The 24,883-nt window shown below is 36.0% G+C and overlaps 1 protein-coding gene across 3 annotated transcripts in view; it reads right to left on the reverse strand.

Moving 5' to 3' along the window:
- TRIM55 (tripartite motif containing 55) overlaps positions 1–24,883 on the reverse strand; it is a 72,198-nt gene that overhangs the window by 21,702 nt on the left and 25,613 nt on the right. The window contains exons 5-10 of one of the 3 annotated variants that reach the window (XM_031946333.1): positions 12,197–12,430; positions 11,780–11,802; positions 11,553–11,677; positions 7,562–7,764; positions 4,519–4,812; positions 2,768–3,020 (exon numbers count right to left, since the gene is read on the reverse strand). In XM_031946333.1, coding sequence (XP_031802193.1) covers positions 2,946–3,020; positions 4,519–4,812; positions 7,562–7,764; positions 11,553–11,677; positions 11,780–11,802; positions 12,197–12,430 — 954 coding nt within the window. In that variant the 3' untranslated portion in view covers positions 2,768–2,945. Of the gene's footprint in view, positions 1–2,767; positions 3,021–4,518; positions 4,813–7,561; positions 7,765–11,552; positions 11,678–11,779; positions 11,803–12,196; positions 12,431–24,883 lie in introns of those variants that run through there. The other 2 variants (XM_012541286.2, XM_031946332.1) reach the window with 2 other exon arrangements.

The following is a 24,883-nucleotide window of genomic DNA, read 5'->3' on the forward strand; positions in this document are numbered from 1 at the left end:
CAAGTTTTAAAGGCTAACCCCAAACTGAATTTAAACTTTCCTGTGATATATTCTTTTTCTGTAGAACAGAGGAAGCTAAATATTAATGTGCCTTTGGTAAAACACAAATATATTTCACTTATGATAGAGAAACCAGAGATTTGGGGGCTTTTCTCCCTCATCAGTTGCAAGCTCAGTAGAATCAAATAAATCTTTTTATCTAGTTTTCTACACAAAGGAATTTAAAAAGGCAGGTGCTTTTTATAGCTTGGATACAGGGATTGCATTAGAAAAGATAGCATTTTGATGTAGGAAAACCATGATGGGATTTCACCAAGTGAATAAATATGAGGAAATTCCTAAGGGGGAAAAAGTGCTCATTGTCTGGTAGGCTGGCATATAAGGGACAGAGCTTGAAATAAGTCACTGAATAAAGTTTCCAGCAGAAATAGAGGCTCTTAGCTAAGGGAGAGACATCACTCAGTTACATGAGAGGACCCAACCAAAGAAGATGACAAAAGAAATATGACATATTAGAAGACATGTTAGGAAATATGTTTAACTGGACAAAAAGAAAGGAGTAAAGAGTCAAAAAAGGAGAAAAAGGCAGGTCTATAAAAAGGTAAATAGAAATTTTGTTTTTAATCCTCAATATACTGAATTAGGGGGCACCCACCAGCTTTCAAATTACAGGAATAGTTTAGCGTTAAATTTTGAGGTACCTAGAGACTGATTGGATCCTGGTCTGAAAAAAAAAAGATTACTATTATTATTATTATTATTATATTGGGATTTCAGCATCTGAAGAGCTAGATGGGGAAAAAACTCCAATTAAATTGTGGGATGCCTCAGTCATCAAATTAATTGACAAATAGTCAATCATCTCTAAAAATTGATGCCTACCTGCATTTTCCATATTGGTTGAGTGACTGCTTAACACTGATTCATTTGGGTTTTATGGATCTGGGCCAATGGAAAATTGTTCCAAGTTACTTTATCATTCGCACTTAAGCTTTTTCTTCCCACCCTACTCCTATTCCCCTCCCCAAAAAGCTCTTTCCTGCACAATGTAAATAGTACTAGGTTTTCAACTATAAAGAACATGCATTTTCCTCTGTCTTCTTTACCTTTCAATTCTCCTACTGCAATTCCTATGAACAGACAATGAATTTTAGCAGATATGAAATGGGATGAATGAATGGGCAGCCGCAAAGCTCAACATTCCCTCTGCAGCCTCAGACACATTTGGCAAAAATTATGGTGGCGCCAACTCCCTTGACACTCAGAACACAGGCTGAACTCTTAGCCAATCATTCAGATCCATAAGGAAGCTGTAAAATAGAATCCTTTTTTCCTCCTCATTAACCCCACTAAGCTCACAGTCAATGTGGTTCCCATTGTTTTCTATTTGATGAATGGTTAGAAAAGGAGGCAGCAGAGTGATGATAGAGCACAAGATTGGCATCAAGAATCATCTAACTAACCTCTGTCTGCCTGAGTTTCTTCTTCTGTAAAATGGGACAAAAATAGTACCTACCTCCTCCAGTTGTAAAAATCAAATGAGAATATTTGTAAAGCACTTTGTAAAGCTATACAAATTCAAATTGTACTTATCATTAAGAAGAGATTATGAAACAAGTCACTATATCCCAGACTTGAAAAGTTGCTAACAAGACAGAGTCAAAAAGATTTAGGGTATCACTACAATTACTTCATTTACTAGGGTACCACTAGGAGGAGAGAGAGCTGCCATCTCTACCATCCTACCATCCCTTACAGTTTGATGGATCCAATACTGAAAGGGGGCTGACAAGCAGGCACTGCCATTGGAAGACAGACAACAGAAAAACTAATGAGATGAAAGAAATTGAATTCTGTGATGGGGAGCTCCCAGACCAGCCAAATGTCAACCAAAGGAAAAGTCAACGAACCAGAAATAGCTGGGACTGCATATTGCCAGTCACCCTGAAGGCCTTTGGAGACACAGGCCCATGGAGCTGAGAAGCAGGCTCAGTAGGGTCAGTTACTTACAAGGCTGTCAGGCTTAGATTTTTAAAATAGTATTTATTAATATGATAACAATCACCTTAAAGAGAAGGTAAAATAGAAATATACCGGCACCAAAAGAAGCCTTCAATAATGAATTAAATTTTAAAAAGCTTGTTAAAAGGATTAAAGCTGGAAAATAATTTACAAACATTATTTAGGAGCTATTCTTGATTCCTTGATTTTTCTCCTGGTTTCCTTTGGCTGGAAGATAGCCATTTATTCAATAATCCCCTACTTTTAAATAAAAATGCTTTTTTGCTCATGGTCATAATTGTTGAGGTACTTCTCCATAGGTACCTGCTGCCAACCAGCTCAGATACATCCAAACAATATGTGGATGGGAAGTAAGTCCCTCCACTCAAGTTCAAATTTATAGTATCATTGTTGTGCAGAGTCTTCTCATTAGAGAGATGGAGGGATGGGGAGATAAACCCTCAAAATTTAATCCAGAAAAATTTAGATTGTAATGTAGGAAAGAACTATAATCATTACTAAAACTAGTACTTTAGGTCAGTGAGTACTTTGTCATGCCTCAAGAGATTATTTTGTGTGGAATCAGGCTTCCTAAAACTTTTACATCATTTGATTAGATTAACTATACTGGATTGCTGAATAATTACCCATCGAGTCATTGTTCTGAGTCAGACCTCCCCCTTTTCCAGGAAGAAAGGAGATTTCCACCATGCAAGATTAGATAATGGAGCATTTTTCCTCGGAGAGGGGATGGAAGAGCTTGAGTAGTAGGGAAATTTAGACAGCAAATATGATCTGACAGCATGATTCTCTTAAGACAATTCAGGTTCCAGGCATGGGGTGAAACAAACCTATGAGTATCTGGAAGGGGAACATTATGGAGAGAAATACTGATAATGTTAGTCAATGATAAATAAAATATATCCTACCCATCAAGATAAAAATCAAGTATGAATCTGACTCCAGATGTAGTGAAGTATGATAACAAAAGCCAAAAGTGATAGGCAGAGTGCTAACTCCTGTGAGGAAATAAGAAGAATGCTTCACTGTTATGATCAGAAATAACTTTAGTTTTCAACATTGTCTGGAGTAAGAGATTTTAACCTTTTTTATACCATAGTCGCCTTTGGCAGGCTGGTGAAGCTTAGGGATTTCTTCGTAGAATAATGTTTTTAAATGCATAAAGTTAATTATATGAGATTACAAAAGAAATGAATGACATTGAAATACAATTGTCAAAATATTGTTTTAAAAAAATTTAAGGCAAGTTCACAGATCCAAGGTTAAGTACCCCTAGTCTAGAAGTTGGACTTTAATTTTTATTCAGAACCAACTTTTTACCTTTAATTAATAAGGATTTATTGAGTAATTACTATGTATTTAATATTATGAATTCCTCTATTCCTTTCAGAAAACAGGTCCTTTTTACTCTCTTTACATTCACCAAAATGAAGAGCTTGCTCTCAATACTTACATATAGCCACTACAGAAAATTTTTTCAAAAAAAAAACCAAAAAATCCACGTAGCAAATATTCACTAATAACTTATTTCTTAAAATTGTTTTTTTGCTTGTTTTTGACTCTTAATACAACACTTAGTTATTTTCCTCTTGAAACTTTCAATAGCTTACCTCACCCAGCCTGCAACATGCCTCTTCCTTACACCAATTCTTGCTATTTGGAAAAGATTCTGTCTGTTTTTCATAGGCTGAGATACCTTTTCTTTGTGAAACCCTTCCTTTATCAGTGCAACACCAAAACCCACACCCCAGGGCAAGAATGCCGATGAGAGTCGAATCTCCCTCAGCATTCCTACCACAGAAGAAGATAGGTGGGTATCTTCTGTGAAACACCATCGCCATGCAAGCATCCAATCCATGACATGGGTTTCCAACACTCATTACACAACAACAAAATTTTCACAACTCTTTAGGAACATAGAGTATCTCTTTAAGAAAAGGGGGCAAAGTACATACTGGACCATCATTCTCAGCTCCTATCAGGAATCTATGCCCAGGAAAGCACAGGTATAATTAAGTTGAAACTATCTTTGTCTTGCATAGCTGAAACACTACCAGAAGTCATGAATCAGAGGAGTTATTTCCAGTGCAGAATTAAATTTCAATTAATCATGCTTTCTTAGGCCTTGCTGTGAATGACACAAAAGCCAGTGGTTAAGCTTAGAAAGCTCTGGGAGGACACGGAAAAGGCCATGCAAGGACAAGTGGCCATTCCACATGGGCAACTTGGAAAACCAACTGATTGCTACAGACATGGCGGCTCCTCGCTGCAGCTTTAACTGCTGGCCAGTGGGCCTGAGTCTTCATACATCCCCCATTGCGAAACCGGTGGTAAGGGGGCCAGATCAGAATGAAAGGTACTTTTAAATGCAACTTTGCAATTAGTTTTATTTGTAGCTGTTGCTCCATTTTGAAAGCCTTTTGCTTGTCCTATGATACTCTGCTGGGAGTGATGGATGCATAAAGGCATTCAGACACAATGGGGGTGGACACTGACCTGAGAAGTAGCTGCCGCTGTACTACTTTCCTTACCACTCACTGCAGCCCTCTCAGTGGATGCCGGGGTGGTTTCTGCTTCTTCTGCCTTCTGCCCACTGGCATCCACAGAAACTGAAGGCCCTACTTGACCCGAACCTTCACTCACTTGGGTGGGAGTTGGGTTGGTGTCTTGTCGTTTGGGGGCCTTATACCAACTAGGATAAAACAAGGGATCCAGGGTTTCCGATGCTGTTGACGGTACTTGAGTTTCAGACTGTGGAGTCTGCTGAGCACCACTTGGCACCACCTCCCCCTTCATTGGGACAAACAAAGTGAAAGTAAAAAAAAAAAAAAAAAAAAAAAAAAAAAGCAATGGGCTTTAATTATTCTGGCTGGCAGGTTCTCATTATGAGCTGATTTGATGAATTTGTTTCAGATTTTCTTTATTCTTTCCCCTTCTCCCAAAAGAGTCACCCAGAAAATCTGTGATTCCTTGCCTTATGCTCCTATGCCTTGGATTCTGAAATTTCAATTATTCCAGAGCTAATTGACTGAACCCCTCCTTTCTCTTTTTCTCTCTTGCCACTTGTGTATGTTTTATTCAATTGCTTCTGAACAAAATCTACTGAAGGGTGGGGAGGAGCTGAGAGAAGACATGAGACCCAGAATCCGTGACACTCCCTGTTTTATTCAGTACAAATGAAGGAATGAATTGAGAAAAGGAATTTATTAAGTATGTGCCGAGCACTGGGAGAGAAAGTTAAACCTGTCAGCCAAAACGAAGGTGTGTTTTTGTCTGTTTTTGCATTTTCCATGTTTTTCAAAAAAATGCTTTCAACCCTTCCTCTCTAAAACTGAGAATGGGTTATATTAATAAAAAGAAGAAATGCAGTTTCACACACTATTTTTCTATGGACATAAAGAGCTTCCAAAGAATTATGAACAGAGCTTTCTGTTTTCCTATGGACAAAAGATTTAGTCAATCACCTTGTGGAAGCTTGACCTGTTTTACCTAGTCATGCTTCTGTTAGAGCTAAGGGGCCTCTCCTCCTGGAGGGGGAGACAAGGACAAAATTCAAGCTTAGCCTAGTCTAGGTGGTATGTATAAGGCAGTGTGCTTTATTTCATCTGGAGATGGGGTCCAGGCCTGGGTGATACCTGCTGAGCTAGGGGAGCTGAAATTGAGAGACCTGCTGCTATCACCCACACCTCAGTTCTCCCCCAGGCCCTGCTGTCTCAGAGGAAGATGACCAAGTTATTTTGTATATATCTTGTATGTCCATAGTTTGCATGTTGTCTGTTCTACTAGACTGGGAGCAGGGACTGTTTTTGCCTTTCTTTATATTTCTGGCATTTAGCCCAGTGCCTGACATATAAAAAACACTTAATTGCTGATTGACTTAGTCTAAACTTTTAAAAAGCTTGGCATTATTGCAAAGGGTTATGGATAGGCTGACAGTACAGCCTAGGAGTATGACAAAAATCGTCTTTTCCATTGGAAAGCTCAATGCTTCTAGGCAGAACAATGACTCAAATTAATTGTAATCAGGTATATATTAATATATCACATTTTTGCTATGAATGTTCAAACAAAACACTGCTTCCGTTTTATATGTCTTCACTTATCTCCCAATATTGTAAGCCTTCAACAAGCTATCTCCCTTCCAAACATATTTTTCTGTATTCTCAAAAAAATCATTAAAAAATTCAGACTTGTTCTAACTCAGAGAAGAGCTTATTCATAGCACTAAGACTCTGTGCCCATGAGTGAAATGCTTCTCTCCTTAAAACTATAAGTAATTTTTTAAAATGATGTCTTGCTTAAGCTGACAAATTAGTATTGGATTAATTCTTCTTTTAATTTCTTTTTCTGTTTCTCTCTATGGCATCTAGGCTGAAAAGTAGCAACCACTCAAGCCCACTAAGTAAGCATTTTAGGGGTTTTGACCTGTTCCTTTTCTGACCTGGACTGGGTTAATCCTTCTAGAGCAGCCTGGTGGCCCCCTACTCCTAGGGGCTCATGATTTTGCATTTAGTGCAGATATCCAATCAACTTTGATCCTACTGTAGCTCAGAACTCCTGATTTCAAACAATCCTCCACCCTCAGAGTCTCCAGAAGCAGGAATTACAGAGGTATGCCCCCATGCCCAGCTGGGATAATTTTTAACAACTCTATCTTGTGTTCCTTTGATAATTTTGGTTGATGTGAATAATTTCAGTTATCTATGATAGGCAAAGAGAGGGCCCACAGGAGCCTCCTCCCTTGATGTCTGCATAATGTCTATCAATTTATCAAGTAAAAATCTTATCCACTGTGTGTATCATGACGTCAGTACTACTAGGAACATACTAAGTGTGAAATCTAGACACTTGACATCCATGAAACATGTAGAAGACAACAATAGGCCACAGCAGTAGCCTGCTCTTCCTAAGAAAATATTTAAATAATCCAGCTAACAAAACAAATAGGTACAGAGGAAACCAGATTTCATTTGTTGCATAATTGAAAAAGGACAAGAGATGAGATTATATTTCAGAGTCAATCAAAAAGAAATAAATTAGTATGGCTTATATAATTTCTTTTTTGCTGGTTGAATTAAAAATTGAAGTTCTCAAATAATAATGATTCTCTTAATTCCTGTCTTGACTATAAAGCGAATTTCTATATTTTCACTAATGAACATAATATAGACATGAATCTCTTGGTACCAATTTTCCATGATTTTTATATTTTCAGGCACTTACAAATTATAGCTTATAGGCAAAATGACTCTTGACTCAGAAAACGTACTAAGTGGATTTGAGGAAATTCCTTGCGGAAATACTGAGCTTATAAAGAGGAAGAAATTCTCTTAATCAAATGACAGCTAAAAATTCTTTCATGATTCATGCTGAGAGCTTTCTTTGCTGACAATGTAACATCCTGAAAGCTTTTCTTCCTTGGACTGTGTAGGAATACCTGCTACTCATTTTGCTTTGAGTCAGAATAAACTGCTCATATTGCTCAATAATGATCCATCCTTATTGTCCCACGGTGAGGAGAACTCTGGCAGAAGCTTACCTGAGTTACAGGATCCTCTGCAGCAGCTGGTGGGGTAGGTGGTACTTCCACAGATGCAACAGGAAGTGCTTCAGGTATGGACTGGTGCTCAGCATTAGGTGGAGAGAGTGGGGATATTATCTCAGGAGTTTCTTCTTCCCCTGATGATTCTGTACAGACATCTTCCAATGCTTCTTCAGCCACTTCCTCCTCCTCCTCCTCCTCTGATATGTAAAGAAAGCTATTTTTTAATCATTAAAAATGCCATCTTCATGAATATAACTACCAAGTAAAATACAGGCAAACATAGGTGGTACAGTGGGCAGAGTGGCAAAGTGGACAGAGCATTAGAATTGGGAGTCTGTCTTAAATACTTATTATGTGACCCTGGGCAAATCAATCAACCACCTCTGAGCCTCAATTGCCTCATCTGTAAATTGGGGATAATAATAGCATCTACCTCACAGGGTTCTTGCAAGAATCAAATAAGATAATATATATAAAGTGCTTTGCAAATTTTAGAGCACTATAGATATGCTGGCTATTATTTGTACTGTATTTCTTTTACCATTCTTTTAAAAGTAAATATGCAAAACAAATTAGCAATTGGGATCTATTCCATCCAAGTACCAAGAAATAATAGATTCAGTAATTTTAAAACAATGAATTTTATTTGTTTTTATTATTACTAAATAGTAATAATTATAACTTATGCTGAGCTTACAAACAGCAAGTTTTAAATATTTACGTCATAGGCCAAAGATGGTATAGATAGAGAGAATCTTATAGTCATCTAATCTAAACTTCTCATTGGATAGTACAGTAGATAGAATATAGGACTTGGAATGAGGAAAACTTAAGTTCAAATCCCACCTCAGATACCAGTTATGAACTTAAGAAAGTCACTTAATCTCTCTGTGCCTTAGTTTCCCCATTTGTAAATGGGGGGTAATTTAGTATCTATAACTACCTCCCAGAATTGTTGTGAGGATGAAATAGATAACATATACAAAACTCTCTGTAAACCTTAAAGCACTATGTTAATCTTAGGTATTAACAATGAGGAAACTGAAAAGACCCCAAAAAGTTATTTATCCAGAGTCACACAGAAAGGTGTGGAATTCAAAACCAGGCCCCATGACTTCAGATCTATCCCCTCATTTCCAAGGTTTTTCTATTCTATTAAAATATGTTGGGTTTTTAAAAAAAATCTTTATCTTAGGGTTAACTCTCAAAGCTAACTAGAAGTTACCTTGTTTTTGAAGACAGTTTTATAATTTGTTAAGTTTTTTAATATAACTATTGTTTTTTAAGGCTCTAAATTCAGATTTCCTGGTTGTTGTTTTTCTCTGTTTGAGCTGGTCCAATCTCTCAATGTTCACGTGTATTTGTGTAGGTCTAGAGCCCCCTACAGCTGCTCACTTCCTCTCTGACTCACCTTTCTAATCCCCTCAGTAAAGAATCTAATGATGTTTAAGCAGGAAAAATACGAGAGGAGCGACTGTTTAAATGAATTCTTTCATAAAATAAGAATATTTTAGTAACATGGATAATTGCTCCTTAGTTTATCTGTTTTATAAATTCAGATCTTTAACACTGAGCTAAACTGGAACAAATCTGATCTGGAAAATACCTGAATAGAGTCTGGCTACTTCTCTCAATGAGTAGGCAGGCTTTAAAGCTCCCTACATTTCAAATTCCCTTCTACTTCAGGAGATACAGGAAATCTGGTGTCTAGGACAACATCTGACCCTTGTGCTCCATACTCTCTTTATGGAGACTCTATAAGATGCAAACATTTGTCGCCCAGACTATCCAAGCTTTGTGTTTGTTCTTTCAACTTATACCCAGGAAAAGTTAGATCTCATTTCACTTTATTTCTGTGGAGTAAATAGACTGTTTGGTTGCTGTTCATTCATTTCAGTTGCATCTAATTGGATGCAATGAATTCTTTGTGACTCCTTTTGGGTTTTTATTAGAAGGTATTTGGAGTAATTTGCCATTTCCTTCTCTAGCTCATTTGAGGAAACAGAGACCAATGGGGTGAATTAACTTGCCAGGGGTCACACAGCAAGTAAATGTCCAAACTTTTACAATTTGAACTCAGGTTTACCTGACTACATCCTAGTACTTTATCCACTGTGCCACTTAGCAGCCCTGCAAAAAAACTGTACCCACTTATAAAAATATTCCAGGCCATCTCTGAATCAAAGGCAGTATAAGAGACTAAAGAGATGGTGTATGGTAGTGAACCCAATCACCTTTCAAATCAGAAAAGCCCGAGTTTAAGGTCCACCTCTAACAACTAATATCTCAACATCTCAATGCTCCAGGTCCCTCTCTAAGCCAAAGCAGATGTGACTGCACTGAAAAGGGGAGTTTTCTTCTTTCAAAGTTCTGTACAAAAATACAATTGCGGGACTTATACAAATAATACCATTGAAAAAAATACAAATAAGAAAATTCTCTTAGCCATAAAGTAGAATCAGAGATAACTGGAACCAGTTCAACACCTTGGGAAAACCAATTATTAAATTTTCAGTATGAGCATTTATCCCTTGACAATCAGTAAATACTATAAATCATGTCTTGATTTATTGTTTTCTTAATTTTCTAGATTTAAGAAAATGATGGAGAAAATGTTAATAATGCAGATTAAACTTTAAATTTTGTCAAGTTTTTTTTTAAAAGGCTGCTTATTAAATATTTAACAACATACCTGGGAGTAAGAAAGACATCACCCTCTACCTCCCTCTAATATTTTTCAAGATTGGTGAACTCAGAGCTATATGGTACCTAGGAAAATTCCTAAGTATACTCAATGCTGTACCCTATAACTTTGTATTTTGTGTGGACAAGACAAACATAACCATTTAACTTGACAATGAGTACCTCTCTCTTCTTTTTTCTTTTCATTTCTATCCTACATAAACATTTGTAATCTCTATCAGCACAATCTCTAAACTAGTCCACTGTCCCTAAACTAATCCTTATTCATTCTTTAACTCCCCCAAGGCATCTCAACATTCAGTTTGTTTGGAACAAGTAGTTCCAAAGAGAACATCATCTCTTCTCTTAACTGCTGAAGAAAGAGATTTAGTCCTAAAAAGAGATTTCTTTTGATTTTTTTAGACTTAAGAAAATGATGGAGAAAATGTTAATAATGCAGATTAAACTTAAAATTATGTCATGCATTTTTGAAAGTCTGATTGTTAAACATTTACCAGCACACTCCGAGTAGAAAGACATCTCCCTCTTTCTCCCTCTAATATTTTCCAAGGCTGGTGAACCATCAGTTTGGTAGTTAAGGAAATTCTCTAATAAGAGATTTAGCTCTAAAAATACAAGTGTAATGTTCATATATGGTATGGATTATGTTACCCATCATGGTATAATGGCAACTGATTGTCCCCAAGTCAAAGGACCTAATGGTTACTTCCTGTGTGACCTTTGGTTTTTTTATTTGTAAATCTAGATCTGTAATTGTAGGACCTCTCCTTCCCTAAGCATATTGCAATAGATTATGTATCATGACTGCTTCATTTTATTATGGGAGACCTAGACTCTTAGCTTATCCCATCCTTTCTCACCTCCCTCCCAATACAACCTGACACTCTGATTTGTGAATTGTCAGTATTTAATTAAACAAACACTCTACAATTTCCCAACCAGATGCCTTCTCTTTTCTCATTGGTTCTCAAACTAGCACCGAGTGACATTTTATGTGATCATGGATGACGTTTTAAAACTGCTGTCGTCATCAGAGGCACTGGACAACAAAGTCATCATGGTGTAAGAGTCCCTGTGATGGACAAAGTCAGAATAACCCTTGTCAACAAGCTGCATGATTCTGCTGTGAAATGAAGCTTCATTTTCAATTATGGTCCCTGTAAAGTTGTCAGGTTCTATTTTGGCAGCAATACTGGAGTGTGACCCTTTACACCCCAACCTCCAGCAGCTTGCACACACCTGCAGTTTAAGACAGCCATTTTTGGTCACCTGGGTGATATACCTTTGTAAAAGTCAATTTCTCTTATTATCTTTTCTTCTCGATTGAGGTTGACTGTAAAATGGTCCATGTTTTCATAGCCTTGTTCTATTTTCTCCATCTGAAATGCCTTGGATGCTTCAGAAATTCTGAAATCAAGACAATGTGGCAGTTGCAATCACTGTTTGGTTAGTTGGTCTTGGGTAAAAATAGAAAACTTGAACTCTTCATCAAATGAAAAAGTTACTTACTTTTGTAACAGTGTTTTGGCATTCTGTAAAAGCAAGAAAAGACTGTTTAATTCTTTCTTTTTGTCAAAGATATTTTATATTCAGAACTTTAATTCTCTCCACCTCTTAGAATATCAAAGCATAATACTTCTGATCAAATTGAAATCACAATCTCTTTTTTTTTTTTTGCATTTAAACACTATGACCTTTTAAATACATTTTATTGAGTAACATAATCAGATTAAGAACCAGGCACAGAATGAAATAATATTTTGTTCTGGTCAAAATTGTTCAATATAATAAGACTGACATAAATATAGAAAATACACTGTGAGGGAGAGATATTTTCCTACCCTCTGACTACAACAAATAACTTTTTCTATCTGACCTGTCTGCTTGGTAAATGTCTTTAGATTCTTTGACCACATTGGACCATACCTGTAAGAAGACTGCCATTTCTGGCTCATCCATGAATTGAATTCCTGATTCAACCAACTTAGATACTGTCTCCAGATGATCTGCATACTTTTTAATCAGTGCCCGGACACGCTCCAGTTTTTCCTCTTGACTCCTTGTAATGATCTGTGTCATCTCATTCTTTCTTTCCTCCAGGATGCCATAGAGATAATCAAATTTTTCACATAGTTCCTGTTTCTGTCTTCTGCAACATTCCTGTGAATTGAGTTAACTCAAATTAGAAAAGTTTTAAAGAGCATCTATTTTTTCTTAGTTATTGCCTACAGTTGTTTTATTCATCAAAGAAATGATAAACTAACAGATAAAGCAAAATTATAGAAAAATTATGCATAATGACAAAACATCTCCCAAATGGCTACGAACCTACCACTTTCCTAAATTTGTGAAGTCATAAACATTAAAGCTGATTTGAAAACAAGTCCTTTAGGAAAAGTGCAGTTTGGTCTTCCTTTAATCAGAAACTGAGTACAAACACAACTACATCATTCAACCTTAATGCCAGATTCATACCCAGAATCCCTCGTCATTTGAAGCTTTGGAGGAACTGAGGGCCAGGGTCACACATCAAAGAGAATGAGCTCAAGAAAGGTGGACTTGGAACTTTTTTTCTGTCTGGGCAGGCAGTCTTTACCTTTCCAGAGACCTCGAGTTTCTTTGGCCACAGCTAGCATATTCCTAATAAAAGAGAGTCAGTAGACCCAATAATGGGTACTGGTATGGAGAATCTTACTGCCATGAATCATCCTCACTCCAACTTGGAATATAACACCACGTCTTGTTTTTCCCTTCAATTACATGTAAAAACATTTTAACACTGGTTTTAAAAAATTTCAAGTTCCAAATTCCCTCCACATTGAAAAGGCAAGCAAATTGATATTGATTAAACATATGCAAAAAGTCATGTAAAACATTTTCATATTGGCCATTTTGTGAAACAAAACACAAAACCAAAAATAAAAGAAAAAGAAAGAAAGAAAGCAAAAAAGTAGTTTCTTCAATCTGCATTCAGACTTCATCAGTCTCTGGAAATAGAAAGCATTTTTCAAGAACTTAGATCATTATAATACTCAGAACAGTTAAGTAATTCACAGTTGATCATCATATAATATTGCTGTTACTGGGAATGATGTTCTGCATACTTCATCTGCATAAATACATTTATATCTTCTCAGGTTTTTCTGAAATCATCCTGCTCATCACTTTTAAGCACAGTATTATTTCATCAAGATCATATACCATAACTTGTTCAGCCTTTCCCTAACTGATGTTTATCCCAATAACAATAATGTTTATTATTGTTTATTCCAATTTTTTGCCATCACAAAATGAGTTATTATAAATACTATTGTACACATAAATCCCTTTCCTTCTTCTTTGCTTTTTTTGGAATACAGACCCAGTGGTAATATTGCTAGGTCAAAAACTATGCAGTTTTATGGTTCTGTGGGTTTTGTTCCAAAATGCTTTCTAGAATGATTGGAGCTGTTCACAGTCCACCAACAATGCATTTATATCCCAATTTTTCCACATTCCTTCCAACATTTCTCATTTTCTTTTTCTGTCATGTCAGCCAAACTGTAGGTGTAAGATGATACCTCAAAGTTGTTTTACTTAGTATTTATTTGCCTAATAGTGATTTAGAGCATTTTTTAAAATAGCACTTTTGATAGCTTTGATTTCTTTATCTGAAAACTGCCTATTTATATGCTCTGACCATTTGTCAATTGGGAAATGACATATTCTTATGCTGACTCAATTCTCTATATGTTTAAGAAATGAAGCTTTTATTAGAGACACTTGGTATAAAAATTGTTTTCCTCATTTCCTACTTTCTACTTGGCTGCATTAATTTGTGAAAATCCTTTTTAATTTAATGTTATTAAAATTGTCCCTTTTATATCTTATAATATTCTCAATCTCTTGTTTGGTCATAAATCCTTCCATAGATCTGACAGGCAAAAATTTCCAGGTCCCTTAATTTGCTTATGATAACATCCTTTATGTCAAAACCATGTATTCATTTTGACTTTGTCTTGGTAAATGGTATGAGATGTTGGTCTTTACCTCATTTTTGCCAAACTGTTTTTCAATCTTCCCAGCAATTTTTGTCAAATGTTAATTCTTATTCCCAAAACTTGGATCTTTGGGTTTGTTAAACACTAGATTACTACAGATGTTTACTATGGTACCACTATGGTAGAATAGATACTGTACATTTAATCTATTCCATTGAGCCACCATTCTGTTTTTTAGCCACTAACAGATTTTTAAAAAATGATTACTACTTTATAATAGTTTGAGATTTGCTATTGCTAGACCATCTTCCTTTACAGTTTTTCATTGATTCTCTTGATAATTCTTTACCTTTTGTTATTTTTTCTAGCTCTATAAAATAATTTTTGATAGCTTGAGATACTGAATAAGTAACTTAATTTAAGAAGAATTGTGATTTTATTATATTGGCTCTGCCTACTCATGAGCAATTAACATTTTTCTAATTGGTCAGATCTGACTTTATTAGCCTGAAAACTGTTTTGTAATTGTATTCATTTTATCTAGGTCATGCCCACAACAATGGATGTCTCCCAAAATTCTACCCTGGACCCTGGGTTTGTCTTAGCACGTAGACTCCCAAATATTTTATATTGTCTAGTGTTATTTTAAATGTATATCCCTTTCTATCTCTTCCTGCTGGACTTTGTTGGTAATTTGTAGAAATGCTGATAATTTGTGTGGGCTTATTTTATATTCTGGAAATTTGCTAAGGTTGTTTATTATTTCAACTAATTTTTTAGTTGATTCTCTAGGATTCTTTAAGTATGCCATCATATCATCTGCAAATGATGATAATTTTTTCCTCACTGCTTATTCTAATTCCTTCAATTTCTTTTTCTTCTCTTATTGTTATGGCTAGCATTTCTTGTACAATATTGAATAAAAATGGTGATAATGGCCTCTTTACTTCTCCCTTGCTCATAATAGGCTGGTAAAGTGCCACCTATTTTTGTGATTATCTAAAAGGGTTTTTGGAGAAATTCTTCTTAAAAAATAATTGACTTTCCCTCTACTTGGGAACATACAGGTTTTTGGTGATGACCTTTTGTATTTTACAGATTTAGTTTTTCATCTTTTATCAAATTACGTGATCTGAAATTAAGAGTATCCTTTCTGTCACTATCATTTCCTTTTTTCCGGTATAATATGAAGAGGTAGCCTTCTTGTTGCTAAAACAAATCCCTCTCCATGCACAAGTGATCCCATTCCATTTCAGCTCCTCTAATAAATGCCCTTTTTATCAACCTCCCTTTCTCATTTATCTTTTCTTCCTGTCTGCTGGCTGCTTCCCTACTACACTGCTACCTATTAAAACCAGATTCATGTCTCCACCATTCAAAAAATCCTCACTGATCTATTCATCTCTCTGCTAGCTATTACACTGTATTTCTCCTCCTTTTGTGACTCATTGAGAAATGTGTCTAATATTGATGCCTCCATTTCCCTTCCTTTGACTGTTTTCTTAATTCTTTATAGTCTGGCTTCAGATCTCATCATTCAGCTGAAACTCCTCTTTCCAAAGTGGTCGATGACTTCATAATTGTCAACTATTTCCTCAGTCCTTTTTTTCTTAACTTCTCTGTATCCTTTGATACACTATCCATCACCCTTTTCTTGATACTCTCTTCTCTCTAGGTTTTAGTAACACTAAAACTTCTGCTTTTCCTCTTCTGTGACATGCCCTCAATCTTGGTTGCTGGAATTTTATCTAGGTCATGCCCGCAATAGTGGATGTCTCCCAAAATTCTACCCTAGACCCTCTTCTGTTCTCTAAATCATTTCATTCGTCTTATTAAGTCCCTTGAATTCAACTATCATCCTTGTGGAGATAATTCTCAGGTCTATTTGTCCAGTCCTATCCTCTCTTTGCCATCTTTTGTTTCCCATATCCAACTACCTACTAGACATTTTAAACCAGATGTCCCACAGATATCTTAAAATCAATGGGACCCAAACTGGACTCATTAACATTATTTTCCATATCCTCCCTGCTTTCTCTCTTCTCAATTATTGTTGAGGTTAAACCATCCCCCAAGTCCCCTGAGCTTTAAACTTCAGCATCCTCCTCAATTCCTCACTTTTCCTCACTCCTCTGTCATATGCAATCATTTACCAAGTCCTGTAGTTTCTATCTTTATAACATCTTTCAGATATGTCCTTATACTCCTCTGACACTGCTACCACCTTGGTAGAGGTCTTCATCATCTAACTCTTGGACTGCTGCAATAACCTGCTGGCTGATTTCCCTGACTCAAGTCTCTCCTCCACTCCACTCCATCTATCACTCCACCGTCAAACTGGTCTCCCTAAAGTGTCAATCTGACTATGTAACTCTTTTCATTTAATCAATTTCAATGGCTCCTATTTGTCTCTCTTGACATTCTCTCTCTTTCATTGACATTCAAAGCTCTTCAGAATCCTTGTTTATTATTTTACTAGTAAGAAGATCATTTCTGGTCTTCTTACATCTTACTTGTGTAAGATCCAGTGACAATGGTCTTTTTATTTCTTGTCTCCCATGTGTAGAGCTCTCCCATTCTGCTTTCTGGTTTCCTTCAAGTCCCAGATAAAATCTCACCTTCTACAGGAAACCCTTCTTTGTCCCTCTTAATTTTAAAGCTTTTTCTCTATTGATTATTTCTAATATAGCCTTTCTAGATATCTTAGGTATCCCTGACACAAAGCGCTTTCACTGGACATAATATATACTTACTTTCTAGTTGATTAATTGAAAATATTGGGAGTTTTTATTGTTGCTCTTTGGATAACTACTAATAAAGCAATCATTATCTATTTTTTAAAAATCTCTATCATGCTTAAAGTATGGTGGAATGAAGATGGAAGTGTCTTCTTATTTGTTTTCAGGATGATTTGAAATGATGCCTTTATCTTTTAGAGGACCAGGATGCATAAATGTTTATAGGTCCTGACTTATCCATATCAAAAAACCTATAACCACCCTCCTTAAATGTCTTTGTTTTTTGTTTATTTTTTCTTTCTTTTTTTTATTTTGCTGAATAAATATTGCATAAATTCAGTAGATGTATATGCTAGACAGAATAAGAGGAAGCAAACTTGTTTCTAAAATAAGGAAATGATGATTCTTCATTTGAGTTTCCAAGCCAGTCACTTCCAATGAATTCTTAGAAGCCAGCTTATGTTGCAAGGTATACTGAATATTAATTTCCAATATGAGATAATATGAGACATCACAGGGAAAAAAAGGTCTGCATATTCCCTATGGAGATGGGTGCAATGTGGAATAGCTTTAACTGGAAGTATCCTTTTAACTTTTCATTTAAAGATAGAGGTTCAACCAAGTACTATGAGTTAGTGAATTTAGAACTGACTCTTTTCCTGACTTGTTCATTTCTTCTCTAAAGAACAACGTTCAGCAGGTATGTGCTACCAAAGAGGAAATTAGTCAGGGGAAAGGACAAAGTTATCAGTAGTGATTGGTTTGCCAGTTAGTACTACAAAACACCTTTATAAATGTTACCTAAAATGCTGTCAGTGTTGATTTTATAGTAACCTGAAAAATATAATCAGAAAGGAATGTAAGCTTTTGCATCATGGAAATATCTATAGTTAGCATGCATCAAAGGCACCTTGCTGTCTGCAAACTCTTGATAGCAACCAGCTTTATCTCTACTCTGCAACAACTTCTTGGCCCCCCCCCCAAAAAAAAATTCTCTTTGTTCTTAACAGACTTTTCATTTGAGTGAAAAGTTCTTTGAACCCAAGACCACACACACACACACACACACACACACACACACACACACAAACACAATTCTTTTGAAAGGATATACATTGTCTTTTAAAGCTGTTAAATGAGTCTTCTTTTTTTTTCTTTTTGATCTGACTTTTCATGTGCAACATGATAAATGTGGAAATATGTATAGAAGAATTGCATATGTTTAACATACATTGGATTACTTGTCTAAGGGAAAGGGTAGAGGGAAAGGGGGGAGAAAAATTTGGAACACAAGGTTTTGCAAGGATGAATGTTGAAAACTATATATATATATATATTTTGAAAACAAAAAGCTATTATTTTTAAATTGTTAAATGAGACCATAAGATTATTTTCTACCTATTAATTTTCTCTTTAATATTTCACCTATTCTTCTTCAGTCTATGGAACTATGTTTTTAAATTTTGTCCTACACTGCAAAAGTAAGAGAGGAAAACACTCTATCACTGTTCCCCTTGGTGTCGGCCTCCAGACTGATTCAGCTGAAAGGCCTCAGATCTCAACCTGACCTTTATACTGTGCAGCCAGGCCATTTTTCCCTGCTGGCTTTCAATGTCCTGGAAGAGCTAAACAAAAGTTGTCTGCAAAGTTCCTGTCAGAAATGAACATATTGCTGCCTGTTAAGAAATAAAAGTTCTAGAGCATTGCCCAAAATTAATTATCTGAGGGGCAGGGAGACCTTTAATTATGTATAGTCAAACAACAGCGAGCTATGAGCTGATTGTGTCTCTAGAAGGCCAAGACATCTGCATGCAAAGTAAAAAATTAAATCTCTGATCAGAATGTTTTCTCAGAAACCAATGTTTCAGGTGCTATACTTTAGCTTTACCCTTTTCTTAGGTTTATTGCAGAAGACAGAGCCTTTTCTAAACTTCAAAACACCATATGTAGGGAGATATATTAGAAGGCACATTGGATTTTATGCCAGAAGCTTCAAACCTGACCTTTTACAAATAACTTAGACTCTATGGGCCACAATTTTCTAATCTTTAAAAAAAATTGGGAGAATAGGCAGTTTTCAGAAGAAGATATCAAAACTATCTATAGTCATGTGGAAAAAATTCTCTAAACCAGTATTGGTTTTTTTTTAAAAAAGGCAAATTATAAGACTCTAAATACTAACTCACAATCAAAAATGACAAATATTGGAGGGAATGGGATAAAGGTACACTAGTGAACTCTTGGTAGTGAACTGGTCCAGCCATTCTATAGAACAATTTGAAAATATATCCAAAGTGCTGTAAAATGGTATATATCTTTTGACCTACCAATACTACTAGGCCTATACCCCAAAGAGATCAAAGAAAAAGGAAAAGGACCTATATGTACAAAAATATTTATAGGGCAGCTAGATGGTGCAGTGGATAGTACACCAGTTTTGATTCCCAGGTACCAGGACCACACCCAGTACATAGTGGATACTAAATAAATGAATGAATAGAGTCTTCTAACTAGAGGACTAGTGCTCTTTGAACAAACCAGAGAGAACCAGACTCTCTGATATTAACAGATCCTAGATTTTATTTTATAAAGGAGGAAACTAAGCCTTGCAGAGGATCAATTATTTGTCCAAGATCATGCAATTAGTAAATTGCAGAGCTGGGATTGAAACTAAAATCCTCTGATAAAAAGCTAAAGAATCTTAGAATTTGAGAGCTGAGCAAGAGCCATCTAATCCAACCTATACAATAAAGGCAATAAAAGTACAAAATATCTGATGAGTGGTTGTCCCAGCTCTGCTTGAACACTAAGGAGGGGGAAGCTCTATCTCTCAAGGAAACTCATTCCATTTTGGAACAGCTCTGAGTTTTTTCTGGAGATCAAGCAAATATTTTTTTTCTTTATAAATTCTACTTATTGCCCTCAGTTCTGTTCAAATAAAATAAGTCTAATTCCTGGTTTTTTTTGGATATCTGAGCACAGCTCTCATGTCCTATTCCATCTTCTGTCCTCCAGTTTTCTTTTCTCCTGAAAAAACACCTCCATTTTCTTCAACTTAAGTTAATATGGCATGAACTTAAGTCCCTTTACTACTCAGTAGTTAAAATAATGCCTGGTATATATGAAGTGCTTAATAAATGCTTAATGACAACTATCCTGGCTGCCCTCCTCTGGATACTTATCAATGCCCTTCTTTCACTGTACAGTCTAGAAATAAACATAATATCCAGATGAGATATGTTGAGGGTAAACTGGGATTATTACCTCCCTATTTGTGCTTCAATTTCTATGGCAGAAAAAAGAATTTAAACCAAATAAAGAAAAAGGAAAGAAAAACCTTACAGATGACTTAGATAGGTTTGGACTATGAAGTAAATCAAAGGTTGAATAGAGGAGGAAAAATTTGACAAAACTTAGGAGAAATATTGGAAATTTTGAAGAATAAGCTTTAAGCCCAGGTACTGGTTCAGATTCTACTTCCCATTTACAAGAGAAACAAAGAGGTTTGGGGGCATTTAAGAAGACTTACCAGATTCAAGAAGATCAATAAGATTAGGAAGCAAAAGCCAAAAAGATGAATCCAAGAAAGATCAGAAAAAGTCAGGTGGTGATATGAAGCACAGTAAGTGAAACAATGAATAGGTTAAGCAAATTAATGGAGTACATTGGGAGATTGGGCAAATTGGTCAGACAAAGACAGGAAATTGGTACCAGACTGAAGGAGACCCCAGGGAGGAGACCCAGTGGCTTTGGCTAATGAGGGGTTGTTGAGAAAAATGAAAGGAATTCAACTGAGATGTCCAGTTAGTATGAAGTGGTCATTGGCTGAAAACAGGGCTCATCTTTTATCAACCAATATTGAGAATAGTGCAATGACTCACAGAAAGTATGAGATGTTTATGATACCTGTGTTTCTGCCATGGTTGAGTGATGTAAGTTGTTCTCTCTCCTCGAGGAGAGACAATGAATACCTCTCCCCTGCTGGTTGCTATGGAGGATGAGGGGCTTTTAGAGGAAACATATTTTTTCTATTATACCATCCTTTTTTTTTTTTTTTTTTTTTTTTTTTTTTAAATATCACTCCTTTCAGTTCTAAAGAGTTCAAGGTACTGGTTCAGGGCTATTTTCAATCACCCAATAAACATTAAGCTCCTATTATGTACCAGGCACTTTGATAAGCATAAGTGATATAAAGAAAGCCATTAAAATATCCCCTGTTCTTAAGGATCTCAATATAATAGGGAGACAATTTCCAAACAATTATGTATGAACAAGATTTCAATATAAATTGAAAATAATCAACAAAGGAAAGATATAATAATTAAATGAGATCTGGAAAGTCTTCCCAGAAGATGTAAACTTCTGGGACCTGAAGGAAGTAAGGGAAGTCAGTAGGCAGAGATAAAGATAGAATTCTGCACATGGAGAAGAGCTAATGAAAATATAGAGGGTTGGGAAACAGTGTCTTTTTTGAGAAAGTTCAAAGAGGCCAGTGTCACTGGCTCACAGGGATGTAAGATTTAGAAGGATGAAAGGTGGGAGAGGCGGCAGGTTAGGAAGGGCTTTGAATGGCAAACAGAAGATTTTCTATTTAATCTTGTAGGTGATGGGGAGTCACTGAAGTTTATTGAGTTAATAAGATGTATCTGTGTGCATGTATATATATATGTGTGTGTGTGTAAGAAAGAGAGAGACAGAGCGAGAAATAAAGAGAGACAGAGAGAGAGAGAGAGAGAGAGAGAGACAGAGAGACAGAGAGACAGAGAGAGATACAGATAGATACAGAAAGGGAGAGAGAGATGAACAGATTTGCACTTTTTGAAGATCACTTTGATAACTGAGAAGACACAGAGAGAAAGAGAGAGATAGATACAGAGAGAGACAGACAGCAGAGACAGGGAGAGAGAGATGGACATATTTGAGGTTATGGAAGATCACTTTCACAGCTGAGAAGACAAGACTTGAGAATGGGGAGAAACCATAGTTAAGACCTAAGAAAATTGTCTCTGTTGCTATGACCACATAAGGGACAGATGCATCATTAACCAAAATAGAGTTGAAAAGGATTCAAATAATTCACTCACAACTGAGCAGCTGCAATTAAACAAGACCCACCCATATCTATCTCATTTTCCTTCACCCTAGATCTCCACACAGTTGTTCTTAGCATCATGCAGCTATCAGGTTTTAATTCTAGAAAGCTCTGGGTAACAAAGAACACAGATTTAGTCAATGGGTAAATTACTTGAATATGTATCTTCATTTATAATACAAATCCATTTCCTTTCACTGAGCCCCACTAAGTTAGCTTCTTTAGACAACAAAAGCAATAAACTTAGGGAACCTAAGAGAAATGTCAGCTACAGTGGCTTATTAACCTTGCAAAAAGGGTTTTACTTAAAACTGTTTTGTTAGAATATCAAAATTGGGTTCATAATCTTTTTTTTAAAATTTCTACCACTTAGGTTTTAATAGGAAGTCTATCCACATTATCTCATTCTATATCTCAACAGAATAGGTAAATAGAGGCATCTACTCTCTCTCTGTTCTTCCCACTGACCCCATAGCATCCCCTGGGGGAAAAAAGGAAGTAAAGAAAGAAAAGACTGCTGAGATTAGATTTATTTTAGAACAATGCCACTTCCAGGTCACTGAAATTGTTCATTTGGCCTTGTTGTCAATATAGGAGTGACTGACTGGTTAGTAAGTGTGAAAAAAAACTAAACTATTTTAGACTGTTGACAGTTGACTTCCAAGAAGTACAAATGTCACTTGGGGGTTCTGTGTGGGCTGGGAGGTAATATAGGTCATAGGCCACAATATTTTAGAGTAGGAAGGGACTTTGGAGATTATGTTTGGTGACTTTTCTTCATGTATTATTGAAAGTGGTTTACTAATTAGATTCTGGATCCCTAGAATATTTCTCCTGAACTCTGAAATACTGAGCAGTTACATGTCAACTGCTGGGGGAAAAAAAAAAAACAACTTTCAGGATCTTGCCAAAACTGTTAATATACTACAAATTCACTAAAGGGAAATAAGCTGATTTCCAAATCCCACCAAGAATTCCAGATTTCTACACATAGCTTTTCCTTTTCCAGAGATTTGGAAGAAGGAGGAAGGGAAGAAATAAATATTTTTAAAATGCCAGACATTATTAAAAGCTTTAAAAGAAATAAATATTACCTTATTTGATCCTTACAACAACTCTAAGAGTTGGATGCTATTGTGATCTTTATTTTATAGATGAGGAAACTGAAGCAGACACAGCTTAAGTGATTTGCCCTGGATTATTCAGCTAGGAAATGCCTAAAATTGGATTTGAACTAGATCTTCCTAACTCTAAGCCTGACATTCTATCCACTGTGGCAGAGTCTGTGAGAGACTATGTATTCCTTGATTCTATATTTCAAAAGCCTACCTATATAAATCATATTACAAAAAATGTGAATGTCCTATTCATATGTTCCCAGTGAAACCGGGTACAATGCAGGAGAGGCTCCAGAAATTTTTAAAATGTCAGAGGTTCTAAAGCTATAAAAAACAAAATCTTCAATATGCTAAAAAAGGATACCTACAATATCAATCTAGCAGATTTGTTTGGTTTTTTTTTTCTTTTTCTTTTCTTTTTTTTTTTATTTAATAGCCTTTTATTTACAGGATATATGCATGGGTAACTTTACAGCATTAACAATTGCCAAACCTCTTGTTCCAATTTTTCACCTCTTACCCCCACCCTCCCTAGATGGCAGGATGGCAGTAGATGTTAAATATATTAAAATATAAATTAGATACACAATAAGTATACATGACCAAAACGTTATTTTGCTGTACAAAAAGAATCAGACTCTGAAATATTGTACAATTAGCTTGTGAAGGAAATCAAAAATGCAGGTGGGCATAAATATAGGGATTGGGAATTCAATGTAATGGTTTTTAGTCATCTCCCAGAGTTCTTTCTCTGGGCATAGCTGGTTCGGTTCATTACTGCTCCATTGGAAATGATTTGGTTGATCTCATTGCTGAGGATGGCCTGGTCCATCAGAACTGGTCATCATATAGTATTGTTGTTGAATAGCAGATTTGTTGTGAGGCTAAAAGGAAATAATCTAAACAAGATATTGATTACAGAGCAGACCTATAAAACATCAGTTCTCTTTAGGAAAAAAGATAAATAAATACCAACATACTAGATACCAAGACTTTATTCCACATATATAAGCCCAATATCTAGTAGTTCGTATTGTTATATCTGATAGCCACATGAATCTAAGTATCATGCTCCATCTGGAGCTGAAACCAATGAATAGAATCACTATCTAATTTTCTACATTCTTACAGGTGTTCTGAGTTTGGGGTCAACACTAATCTGCCTGAGGTCAGATGGCAATGCCTCCAATTACTACTACCTAATATTTATATAGTACTTGAAAGTTTGCAAAACCTATTGCTTGACACATGCAACAATACTGTAAAATAGGTTCTAATTATTCCCATTGTGCAGTTAGAGAAACTCTGGCATTGTGAAATGACTTCTTTAAGGTCATACCTTTAGTAAGGATTTGAAGCAGGATTTTAATTCAGTTTTTCCTGACACCAACTGCAGTATTCTATCCACTAGGACATTTAGTGGTCCTCTAAATTGGTCCAGAAAACCTTTAGTCCAGGAATCCCAAGTCAGTCCCAGAATGTCTTATATGTCCTCTATTACTAGTTTCTTTGATCAAGAAATTGCTAGGCCATTATAAAGTGAGGCAATCATGATCTAAATCTCCAAGGAACAATGGAGTGATTTTGTATCCATTGGGTTAAGATGACTTAGAGCCCAGACTGGAGTCAAGCATAGGATGGATCACAGGTAGGATTGCCTCACCACACTTGAGGCTCCTCATCCC

The sequence above is a fragment of the Sarcophilus harrisii genome, chromosome 1 (genome assembly GCF_902635505.1).
Source record: "Sarcophilus harrisii chromosome 1, mSarHar1.11, whole genome shotgun sequence".
In the NCBI taxonomy this organism is placed as follows: Eukaryota; Metazoa; Chordata; class Mammalia; order Dasyuromorphia; family Dasyuridae; genus Sarcophilus; species Sarcophilus harrisii.